Genomic DNA, 12,665 nt, shown 5'->3' with positions numbered 1-12,665 from the left:
TATTTGTCTCATGAAACCTCATGATCCGCTTTCAAATGAGAATCAGCTCCAAACATGAATGTGAGGAGAAGAGGACAGATGTACCAACAACAGTTCCTTCTAGTACCTTATGCTTTTGCTCCATGTAGGTAAGTAACCCTCACAGGGAGAAAAGAGGGCCCCCAACTCACCTGAGAGAGTCACAGCAATATTCCTGAAGAAAGGCCCAAGCCAAACTCTGAAGTAATGCAAGACAGAAAACCGGCCTGGGTCTCGGCAGGGCTCAAGCAGACAGGTTTCAGGCAGAGTGGAAGAAGTGGGTAAAATCATGGAAACAACAAGAGTGCAGTTCATGCAGAGAAAAAACATGGATCATGCAGTTAATTTCAAATATAATACAACAGTGCTGAGGCATGGGAGTACAGCAATTGAACCCAAGGGCCTTTTTCACCGTGTTAGAAGTGTATTAGTTGCTAATACAAAGTACCCATTGCTGTAACAAACTACCACTAAGGTGGCTTAATAAAACAAATATGTTCTCTCACAGTTTGGTGGCCAGAGTCTGGAATCAGGATGTTCACAGGGTTAATTCCTTCTGGGGGATCTGAGGGAAGCCAGTTCAGGCCTCTCCTAGCATCTAGTGGCTGCCAGCAATCCTTGGCACTCCTTGGCTTGTGGATGCACAACTCTAATCTCTGCCTCTGTCTTCACACTGCCTCCTCTGCATGTCTTCTCCCCTTGTATTCTCCCATAAGGTCACTTGTCCTAGATTTAGGAACCTTCCTAATTCAGAATGATCTCTAAGATCCTTAACTTTATTAAGACCCATTTTCCAAGTAAGGTCACATTGATAATTTCCAGGTGAACATACGTTTGATAGGGGGTTGGGTCATCATTCACCCCACCACAGAGACCTCAGGCATTGACCTGTAGGCAACCCGTAGGTCAGACTTTAAACAAGAAGAGATAATGTCAAATTTCAATCATAATGTCTCAGCAAGGGCTATGACAGTAAGAATGGAAAGAAAGAATTGGGTTGAGAAATATTTAGGATTTATGCTCAGTAGGACTTGAGTGCTTAGATGTGGGGTTAAAGAAAAGAATGGTATATGATGCTTCTCACATTTCTGGCTTGCATAAAAGTTTGATGATCATGAAAAGACAACCAGAAGAGAGAAGTGCTTGGGAAGACATGATTCTTCATGTTGATTTTGATGGTCTTTTAAGTACCCTAGTGGAAAGATCCAATAGGATGAGCTAGAGATAATAATTTGGACATATTCTCTGAATAAGTGAAGATAAAAGCTTATGAGTTTTCAATAGTAATCGCTGAGGATTTAAAGTACAAAATTTAGTCCAAGAAAGAGCTGGAAAATGTAAGCAAAGTTCCCAACGAGAACAGTTCAAGTAAGAGAGGCCTGGAATACCTGTCAGGAAGCCAAACCAGATCACAGACCTATGAATGGACCGGAATAGTGGGCATTAGAGAATGCCCACAGCCCTGTTAGTTTCTAGTGGCTAAACTGCTCCCAACACACCAGACATGGAAAGTATAGGCAGCACAACAGCATATATGCTCAATTTGCTCATAGAGCAAAGTGCAGGCCCGGCCTGAGCCAATGCTAAGGGTTAGAAAGTCTCTATGCTTAGAGTTTCAGCATTATTGGCATAAGGGAGACAAGTCACATTCTAGAGAGTAAGAGACTGCTTTTGGAAGAAAACAGAAAAATAGCTTCTGGTTGAGTAGATAACTCCGGGACTTATAGCCAAAGGATCTAGAAAGGATCATAAGTTTTTCTGATATGCTCTCTCAATGTGTGTGTCAAAGTTCCTTGTGCATGGTGATAGACTATTTCTTAAGCAAAGATGCTTTCTAAAAGGACTTCAGAAGTCACAATATAGACTTCCAGCCAAGATAGTCTGCTGAGTTTATATGAGAACCCTCATCATCACCCCAAACACATACATGTTTGATAAAAATTTTTGTCAAAAAAACTTTAAAATATATAGGGAAGCTCAAAAGAAAGAGAGGGAAATGGCCACAGGTCATAACTGAGATGGAAATGGGAGACTACCCATAATTTTGGGTCTGGCATTGGATTGCCTGCCTGGGGAAGAGGGTTTAGACCAGAGGCCTCAGGGAAGAGCTGTCCTGTCCTTAAACAGTGACACTCTTTTCATGATCCCAGGATTTAATCCTGAGCAAGCTGCTCCCTAAAAGTGATTATTCACAACAGCTCCCTCATGCATCACCTAATTCTTAATTCATAAGTACATATTGACAACTGAAGTCCACCCACCACTGAGGAAAACAACAGCATGAAAGACAACCAAGGTGACAAGTCCAACAATTGGCCCCAGAAGAAGCAAAAACGATTCAGGAAACAGGAGGGCTTTTACAAATCTCAGTGAATTTACTTGGAGAGATTTGAGAGAATGCTGCAGCTACAAAGTAAGTTTAGGCTACGGTGTTGACCGAGCAATAAGAAACAAGAAAGAAATATTGGGAATTAAAAGTATGATGGACAAAATTAAAAGTGCTATGGAGCAGCTGGAAGAAAAAGAAATCCCCTGCAAAGTAGAACAAAAAGACAGAAACTAAAAGCATAAGGGAAAGTCAAGGAAGAGACAATTACTATAATTTGTATTGTATAATGTCTGACATACACAAGAGAATACATGTAACGTGGATGTAAGTTAGGACAATCAAATAAACACCAATGAGTCCACCACCCAATTCAGGAACCAGAGCATCATTGATCTGCTTCCACTTCCCTGTTGCCATGTCATGCCTCCCTTCAGAAGCAAATGCAACTGTCAAATTTGTGTTAGTGATTACCTTGTTTCTAAAATTTTACTTTTAGTGTATATGAATATACTCTTAAGCAATAGTTTTACTTGTTTTTGAGCCTAATAAAAATGGCATTATACTGATAGATTGATAAAGAATGTTAGATTATATTTAAGGCTACATTGAGAGGCAGCAAATCACAGTGATTAAAGGTAATTCTGCCAATTCACATGCTGACTCTATCACTCCCAAGATAGGTGAACTTGTGCAAATTCCTCCTTAGAGCCTCAGTTGCCTCATCAGCAAAATAGAAATAATGTCTCCTTCAGAAAGTTGTGGTGAGAACTGAGTGAGGAAACACACATGTATTATTCAGAATGAGCTTGGTGCAGAGTAACCACAGTGTGGATATTTGCAATAATCACTGTGACTTATTTCCACTCAACTTTATGTTCCTAAGATTTATCAGTTTTGTTGTATGTAGATGTAGTTCATGCTACTTGATGTTTTTTCTACTGCATACTATTACATCATGAGAATATGCTATATTTTACCTTTTCATTCTTCTGCCAATCTACATCTGGGTTGTTTCACTTTTGTGTTATTAAAAATTACAATGCTATACATACTCTTGTACATATTTCCTGGTACATGGATGCAAAAGGTTTTATAGAATGTATGTTATTATACTTAAGAGTGAAATTGCTGGGCGATGGCATATGAGAATATGCAACTTTATATGATAAAATCAAATCACCAAATTATTTTCCAACATGGTAAAAACTTTGCAGTATGCTAATCTTTCCGTTGAATTACAGGCTCCTGGTATTGTCAGACTTCCTAATTTTTTCCTCTGCAATTACTGTAAAATACTTCATTATCTTTTTTTTTTTTTTTTTTTTTAAAGGAGTTTCACTCTTGTTGTCCAGGCTGGAGTGCAATGGCACGATCTTGGCTCACTGCAATCTCTGCCTCCCGGGTTCAAGGGATTCTCCTGTCTCAGCCTCCTGAGTAGCTGGGATTACAGGCATGGGCTACCACGCCCGGCTAATTTTGTATTTTTAGTAGAAACAGGATTTCACCATGTTGATCAGGCTGATCTTGAACTCCTGACCTCGATCTGCTTGCCTTGGCCTTTCAAAGTCCTGGGATTATAGGCATGGGCCACTGCGTCCGGCCCTACTTCACTATCTTAACTTGCATTTCCATAATTTTGGATAAGGTTCAGTATCTTCCAACATATTCATTATTATGTTTTCTATTCTGCAAAATACCTGCTTATAACATTTAACCATTTTTCTATTGGTTTTGTTTCACTAATTTAATTGATCTTTATATATTCTAGAAAATAGTACTTCATCAATAATATGTATGTTAATACCTCTTCTAAGTTTGGGGTGTATCTTTTTACTTTATTGATGGTAACTTTTGATGAACAGAGGTTCTCAACTATAAAACAATCAACTTTATCAATTTTTTAATTAACATTTTCCATATCTTGAAGTACAAAAGCATCTTCTGCATTTTTGATGTATGGTTTTTGCTGCTTATATTTAACTTTTTAATCTATTATGGATTTTCAAAATATATATAAGAGCAATTTAGAGATCTAATTCCATTTTTTCTGTATTCTTAATACATTTCTCAACATTATTTATCAAATAGTTCTCCTTTCTCCATTGATTTGTAATTGGGTATCTTTTTGTTTACAAATTACCACAAACTTGGTGGCTTAAGGCAACAGAAATGAATTCTCCTGCAGTTCTGGAGGCCAAAAGTCCAAAATCAAAGGGTTGGCAGAACGGTTTCTTCTGGAGGCTCTGAGGGAGAAATTGACCCTTGCTTCTCTCCTAGCTTCTGGTGATTACTCACTATCTTGGTCCATTTAAGCTGGTATGAAAAATACCATTATCTGAGTGACTTATGAAAACAAGCATTTATTTCTCACAGTTCTGAAGGCTGTGAAGTCTAACATTAAGGTGCTGAACTCAGTATCTGGGGAGGGCTTGTTTCCTGCCTCATTAATGGTATCTTCGTAAGATGTGTGTTCACATGATGGAAGAGGGAAGGCAGCTTTCTGGGATCTCTTCAATAAGGGCACTAATTCCATTCATAAGGGCTCTGTACCATGAGCACATTCAGACCATAGCACTGGCAATGCGTGGTGTTCTTTGGCTTGTAGACACATCACTCTGATTTCTGCCTCCCTCTTCACATTGTCTTCCTCTGTGTCTCTTTGCCCTCTTTTCTTATAAGAACATCCATCGGTTCTCTTCCCGCCATCTTGGTTCCTGTGGAGGCCTGCTGGGAACGTTCGGGACTTCTAAAAGGAACTATGTCTGGAAGGCTGTGGTCCAAGGCCATTTTTGCCGGCTATAAGCGGGGTCTCCGGAACCAAAGGGAGCACACAGCTCCTCTTAAAATTGAAGGTGTTTATGCCCGAGATGAAACAGAATTCTATTTGGGCAAGAGATGCGCTTATGTATACAAAGCAAAGAACAACACAGTGACTCCAGGCAGCAAACCAAATAAAACCAGAGTCATCTGGGGAAAGGTAACTCGAGCCCATGGAAACAGTGGCATGGTTCGTGCCAAATTCCGAAGCAATCTTCCTGCGAAGGCCATTGGACACAGAATCCGAGTGATGCTGTACCCCTCAAGGATTTAAACTAACGAAAAATCAATAAATAAACGTGGATTTGTGTTCTTGTATTTTTGTTAAGTGGATTAAAGAATTTATTACCTAAAAAAAAAAAAAGAACATCCATCATTGGATTTAGGGCCCACCTTAAGTCCAGGATGACTTCATCTCTAGATCCTTAACTAATTACATCTGCAAGACTGTATTTCCAAATTAGGTTTCATTCTGCGGTTCCAGGTGGACATGAATTTGGGTGTGAAGCAACAACAATCAACCCCTACAATGGGTCAATATCAAGTTTCCATATAATAAAGTGTCTGGTTCTGGGCTCCCTGCACAGTTTCATTCACCAGTTTTTCTATCCTTGAACCAAATCTACACTGTCCTAATTTAGTGATCTAATACTTCTGTAACAACTATTGATAACTGAAAGGCAAGTCCCCTTTTATTCTTCTTCCAGAGTGTCTTGGCTATACTTGAGACTTGGTCACCTGGATATACCTAAAGATGAGACTGTCAAATTCCTTTTAAAAATCTTGTTGGGATTTGAATTAAAATTGCACTGAATGTGTAGAAAATTAGAAAGAAACTGACATCTTTACATTATTAGGTTCTTTAATTCACAAATATAGTATAATGCTCTCTGTTTCCATCTCTTTAATGTCTTTCAATAAAGTATTGTTTCCTTCTTATACTCATTTTACATCTGATTTTAGTAAAATTTTTATCTTGGGATCATTTTTAGATTCATAGATAAGTAGCAAAGATAATATAAAGGGTCTAGGTATACCCCTCATCCAATTTTTCTTAATTTTAACACCTCACATCTTTTGTTAGATTTGTTTCTGGTTAATTTATATATTTACATATATAAATTAAATATATATTTACATATATAAATTAATAAATATATTTACATATATAAATTATATATATAGCTATTAAAAATGATAAAACAGAATATTAATCCACAAGGCTCAGCATCAAAATAATAGGAATCTCCAAAATAAAAAACAGAGAAAATAGAGGTGGAGGGAATTATCAAAAAATGAAATTTCTAACATTTGAAGTGACAACAGTCTTTAAATTGCAAGAGCCCTCTTGGTGCAGAACAAGATGAATAAAAAGTAGAATCTCACCTAGATCCTTCTTTGTGAAATTTCAGAACACCAAAGGCAAAAAGATCTTAAAAGCTGAGTAAGATTTTTTTCTATAAAGTGTGTTATCTTGGAGAGCAGCTTCTGCACATAACTCAGAGTCCCTGTATTGAGTTTTTTCTTCTGAAGACATGAACTCTTTTCCTGCCCTCAGTAGTTTTGAAGTGTTCTCATATAGGTCTTGCATATTTCCTTCTAAATATATTCCTAGGTGGTTTATATTTTTGCTGCTATTACAAATTGAATTATTTTTTCTCATATTTTCTGATTACCACTGGTATAAAAAAGCTATTGATTTTCATTTCCACTTATCCATGCACTAACCACTTACTAAAGTCATTATTTCAGTTGTTTCTTAATTGAATCTGTAGTGTTTTCCTATTAGATAACTATAGGATCTGCAAACACTGATAATTTTGTCTTTATTAGCTCTCTGATTGCTTTTTCTTTTCTTATTACTCTGGCTGAAACATTTAAGAAATTTCGAATAATAGAAATAATAGTGGGTATCTTTGTCATGATTTTTTGCCTAAAATATTGCATTTCTAAGGTGACAAGTGCTTTCGGTTTTAGAAAGAGTCTATGATCTTGTAAAAGAAATAGGTGTTGAAGTTTAACATATATTTTTCATTAACTGAGATTATCTAATTTAACCTTTTACTTTGACGGATTTAATAAAAATATTCCAACCATTGAATCATTTTTGCATTCCTGGTACAAATCCTAAGTGTGCTAGAGTCTGAGTTGTGTCCCCTGAAAATTTATATGTTGAAGTTTTAATCCTCAATGTGATGACATTTGGAGATGGTGCCTTTGGGAGATAATTAGATTTAAATGAGATCATTGGAGTGGGCCTTCATGATGAAATTAGTGCCCCTTATAAGAAAACACACCAGAGAGTTTGTTCTTTTCGCTCTCTCTGCACCAAGTAAAGACACAGTAGGAAGTTGGCTGTCAATTAGGCAGGAAGAGAGCCCTCACCAGAAACCAACCATGATGGCACTTTGATCTTGGAATTTTAGCGTCCAGAACTGTGAGAAAATGAATGTCTGTTGTTTAAGCCACCCAGTCGATGTTATTTTTTTATGGCAATATGAGCTATGAGATAACTCTTCCCTCATGACTGCTTTGAAAGGAGACATTGGTCTTTTCCTGCATTTAGACTCGAACTGAAACATTGGCTCTTCCTGGTTCTGAGGTTGGCCAGCTTTCAGACTGCAACTTCCTCCATCAGCTCTCCTGGTTCTCAGGTGTTTGGACTCAGATAAGAACTATGCTATTGACTCTCTTTAGTCTCCAGCATGTTCACTGAACATCTTGGGACTCCATAATTTCTTGGGCCAATTCCTTATAACAAATAAATATCCACATCCTATTGATTCTGTTTCACTGAAGAACCCTGACTAATACAAGGTATATTGCCCTTTTAATACATTCCTAAATGTATCTACCAATGGTTTATTTATATGTGGTTAACTATTCTTGTTCTGTAGTTTGTGTGTGTGTGTGTGTGTGTGTGTGTGGTGTGTGTGTGTGTGTATAAAATTTTTAGCATTAGGCTTTGGCACTGGGTTCATTTTAACCTTGTAAAATTAATTGGAAGTGTCAATCTTTTTTCTTTTCTTGGGTAAGTTTAAATACCAAAGAAAGCAGTATATGTTTTCTGCAAGTGTGCTGAGATTTTCTTTTAAAGCCATTTGGGCTTAGCACCCTTTTTTTTTTTTTTTTTTTTTGAGACAGAGTCTCACTCTGTTGCCCAGGCTGGAGTTCAGTGGTGTGATTTCGGCTCACTACAACCTCTGCCTCCCGGGTTCAAGTGATTCTCCTACCTCAGCCTCCCAAGTAGCTGGGATTACAGGTGCACACCACCATGCCCGAGTATTTTTTGTATTTTTAGTAAAGACGGGGTTTCACTATGTTGGCCAGGCTGGTCTCGAACTCCTGACCTCAAGTGATGGGCCCGCCTCAGCCTCCCAAAGTGCTGGGATTACAAGCGTGAGCCACCATTCCCAGCTAGCATGCTTTTTGTGACTAGTTCTATGATAATTTCTATAATAATTATTATTATTCCTTCTTCCATGTTTTTTTCACTTAGATTTTCCACCTTTTTTCAGTCAATTTTAATACTTTTTATGTTCCCAGAAAATTATCCATTTTATCTACAGTGTTTATTAAGATCGAGTTGTACATCGTGTTTTCAAGTGTTTTAATCTCACTTTTTACATGGTGATATTTCCTAACACTGTGTAATTGTGTGTACTCTCTTTTTTCTCTGTCACATTTATCACAGGTTTGTATACCTGTCGGAATTTGTATAACTGACTGAGTTTGGTTAAACTAATATTTTGAAGAAAACCAATTTTTTGCTTTTTTTTCTATTCTTAATGATTGCATTTTTTAAAATTTGTACTAATTTCTTCATTTTTCTTCTCTTTATTTTTGAAGCAATTTTTCCATTTTTAATCTAATTTTTAGAATTAAAAATTGACATTACTTTCAAACTTTTTCATGTTCTACAGCATTTCTAGTTATATTTAGGCCTGCAAACTCACCTTAAATTCAAATTTGGCCATATTCCATAGGTTTTTATTTGTAATAGTTTCATGATTGCTAATTTTTGAATAGATTGTAAATTTTTGAGTAAACAAAACTAACTTAAAGCAATTAGAAATGCTTGAAAAATTCTAACGCAATAAAATTAAAACATTACGGATTCCTATTTAAATACAGTTGTGTGCTGCATAATAATGTTTGGGTCATCAGTGAACTGCATAAACAACAGTGGTCCCATAAGATTATAGTACAGTATTATTGTTGTACGTTTTCTACATTTACATATAAAAATACCTATTATTATATTACAACTGCCTACGGTATTCAGTACAGTAACATGTGGAACAGGTTTGTAGCCTAGGAACAATAAGCTATAGCATATAGCCTATATGTGCAGTAGGCTGTACCATCTAGATTTTTACACTCCCTGAAGTTCCCAAAATGATGAAATCACCTAATGACACATTTTTCAGAATATGTCCCCATCATTAAGGGACACATGACTGTATTATGAATCCACAGGAGTTGGGAGTTGGATGAAGGAGAAAGGAATAAAGTTAATTCATTATTAGATTTATGTTACAAATGTTTTACCCATATTTAAGATCCTGATTTTGAATCACTTCCTATTCTGTGGTGCAATTCTTTACTGTGTATTTCAATACTTCTTTCCAGACACTATGTAAATGTCTTGTTTGAGATTCCTTGTAAGTCTATAAATCTTTTCCCTTTGCCTTCTTATTTGAAGGGTACAGAAATCCCTTGGATCTTAAAGCATTCCTCTCAAAAATTTTAGACATTGCTCTATCATTTTCTGGTATTTAGTATTTCAGATGAAAAGCTCAATGATAACAAAATTTTGTTTTCCTTTTTTTTTTATGGATTTGTTTCTGACTCTCTACTTAGAGGTTAAATTTTTATTCTTAAAATTTTAAATTTTCATCTGAACTTTTTAATTTCAATTACGGGAAAGACTTCAAATCGTTTTTATAAATATAATGTACTCTTTAATCTCATTGCATTTAAAATGAATATTTTCTTATATTTACTTCTATGTCGTGGTCAATTAATCAGGTACTTCTTCTTTGGTCCTCTTCCTCTGAGATTCTAGGTCTTTTCATAACTCTAGTGATGTTTTGTTTGCCTATTCTGATTGAGAAAGGTTTATGTTTGTCCAGCATCATGAATGCAAATGAGCTCTGTCCCAGATTTAAAGGAACATGTTTCTATTATTTTAGTCTCAGACACTGTGAACACATTTATTTTCTAGAGTTTTATCATGATAACTGAATGAATAGTTGGCCTTGAGAAGTATGAAGTATAAAGAGAGCTACTTCTCTCAGAGTCTCCTTTTCATGCGGGGTGGAGTGGTCAGCCAAAGACTCATGAATGTTCTCCTCTTCTACAAATGGCATGACTGCAGTACTCAGGATTCTACTGGCTTCTGTAGAAATCTGTTGGCGTTGCTCATCATGCTATCTATACCAACTGGTGGCTGGGGATGTGTTTCATGGTTAGTAGCTTAGAAGATGTTCTCATTCATTTATAAATGTTTTATGAGCACTCATGATGTAGAAGTTACAGGGCTACACATTAGAATAGAACAGTGATTAAAAGACACACAGTACCAGAACTTTCATTAGAAAATATAGACATTAATCAAGTACAGGCATACCTCAAAGATTTTGTGGGTGGGTTCAGCTCTAGGCCATTACAATAAAGTGAATATCATAATAAAACAAGTCGCACCAAATTTTTGATTTCCCAGTGCATATAAAAATTACATTTATGCTATATTGTAGTCTACCAAGTGTGCAATAGCATTATGTCTAAAAAATGTATATACCTTAATTTACAATACTTCATTGCTAAAAAATGCTAACAATCATCCAAGTCTTTGGCAAGTTATAATCATTTTGACAGTGAAGGGCCTTGACTGTTGATGGCTGCTGACTGCTCGCAGTGGTGGTTGCTGACAGTTAGGGTGGCTATGGTGATTTCTTAAAATCAGACAAGAATGAAGTTTGACTTTTCCTTTCACACAAAAGATTATCTGTAGCATTCAATGCTCTTTGATAGCATTTTATCCAAAGTAGAACTGCTTTATAAATTGGAGTCAATCCTCTCAAACTCTCCTGCTACTGTATCAACTAAGTTTACGTAATATTCTAAGTCCTCTGTTATCAGTTCAACAACATTCACAGCATCTTCAACAGGAGTATTATCTATCTTAAGAAATCACTTTCTTTGCTCACCCATTAGAAGCAACATCTCATATGCTTAAGTTTGATCATGAGATTGCAGCAATTCAGTCATATCTTCAGGCCATATTTCTAATTTTACCTCTTGCTATTTCCATCACATCTGCAGTTACTTCCTCCAGTAAAGTTCTAAACCCCTTAAAGTCATCTATGAGGCTTGAAATCAACTTCTTCCAAACTCCAATTAATGTTAATATTTTGACCTCCTCCCATGAATCACAAAGGTTCTTAATGGAACCTAGAATGGTGAATCCTTTCCAGAAGTTTTCCAATTTGCTTTGCTCAGATTTATCAGAGGAATAACTATCTGTGACAGTTATTGTCTTACTAAATGTATTTCTTAAATAATAAGACTTGAGAGTTGAAATTACTCCTGATCCATGGGCTGCAGAAGGGATGTTATGTTAGCAGGCAGGAAAACAGCATGAATCTCCTTGTACATCTGCACTGGAGCTCTTAGGTGAGCAGGTAGGTTTTGGATGAGCAGTAATATTGTGAAAGGAAATTTTTTTCTGAGCAGTAGGTCTCAACAGTGGCTTAAAATACTCAGTAAACCATGCTGTAAACAGATGTGCTGTCCTCAAGGCTTTGTTGTTCCATTTATAAAGCTCAGGCATAGTAGATTTAGTATGATTAAGGGTTCCAGGATTTTTGTAATGGTCAATGAGCATTAGCTTCAACTTAAAATTACCAGAGGCATGAGACCCTAACAAAAAAGCCAGCCTGTTTTTTGAAATTTTGATGCCAGGTGTTGACTGCTCTCTAGCTATGAAAATTCTTGATGGCATTTTCTTCCAATATAAGGCTGTTTCACCTACATTGAAAATCTATTGTTTAGTATAGCCACTATCATCAGATATCTTAGCAAGATTTTCTGGATAACTTGCTGCAGCTTCTATATTGGCACTTGCTGCTTCACCTTGCACTTTTATGTTATGTGATGGCTTCTTCCTTAAACTTCATGAACTAACTTCTGCCAGCTTCCAACTTTATTTTTGCAGCTTTTCTACCTCTCTCCTCCTTTATAAGTGTAAAGAGAGTTAAGGCCTTGTTTCCAATTAGGTTTTGGCTTAAGGGAATGTTTGGCTGGTTTGACCTTCTATTCGGACCACTCAAAGTTTCTTCATATCAGCAGTAAGGATGTTTTGCTTTCTTATCATTATGTGTTCACTGGAGTAGGACATTTAACTTCCTTCAAGAACTTTTCCTTTGAATTCACAGCTTGACTAGCTGTCTGACACAAGAGGCCTAACTTTTGGTCTGTCTTAGCTTTCCACATGCCT

At 36.5% G+C, this 12,665-nt stretch overlaps 1 protein-coding gene across 1 annotated transcript; it reads left to right on the top strand.

The window, feature by feature from the left end:
• The first annotated feature begins 5,044 nt into the window (after positions 1 to 5,044).
• Positions 5,045 to 5,515, top strand: LOC117084142 (60S ribosomal protein L35a-like). Its single transcript, XM_033212553.1, has one exon. It carries the CDS (start codon positions 5,106 to 5,108, stop codon positions 5,436 to 5,438), a length of 333 nt encoding a protein of 110 aa, XP_033068444.1. The 5' UTR covers positions 5,045 to 5,105; the 3' UTR covers positions 5,439 to 5,515.
• Positions 5,516 to 12,665: the final 7,150 nt, after the last annotated feature.

This window comes from Trachypithecus francoisi, unplaced genomic scaffold, assembly GCF_009764315.1.
Source record: "Trachypithecus francoisi isolate TF-2019V2 unplaced genomic scaffold, Tfra_2.0 Lachesis_group0, whole genome shotgun sequence".
NCBI classification, from domain to species: Eukaryota; Metazoa; Chordata; class Mammalia; order Primates; family Cercopithecidae; genus Trachypithecus; species Trachypithecus francoisi.
This window is presented reverse-complemented; position numbering and strand designations above follow the sequence as displayed.

Bases quoted from the DNA above. Each gene is read 5' to 3' on its own strand.
- LOC117084142 (XM_033212553.1), top strand. From the start codon at position 5,106: ATGTCTGGAAGGCTGTGGTCCAAGGCCATTTTTGCCGGCTATAAGCGG.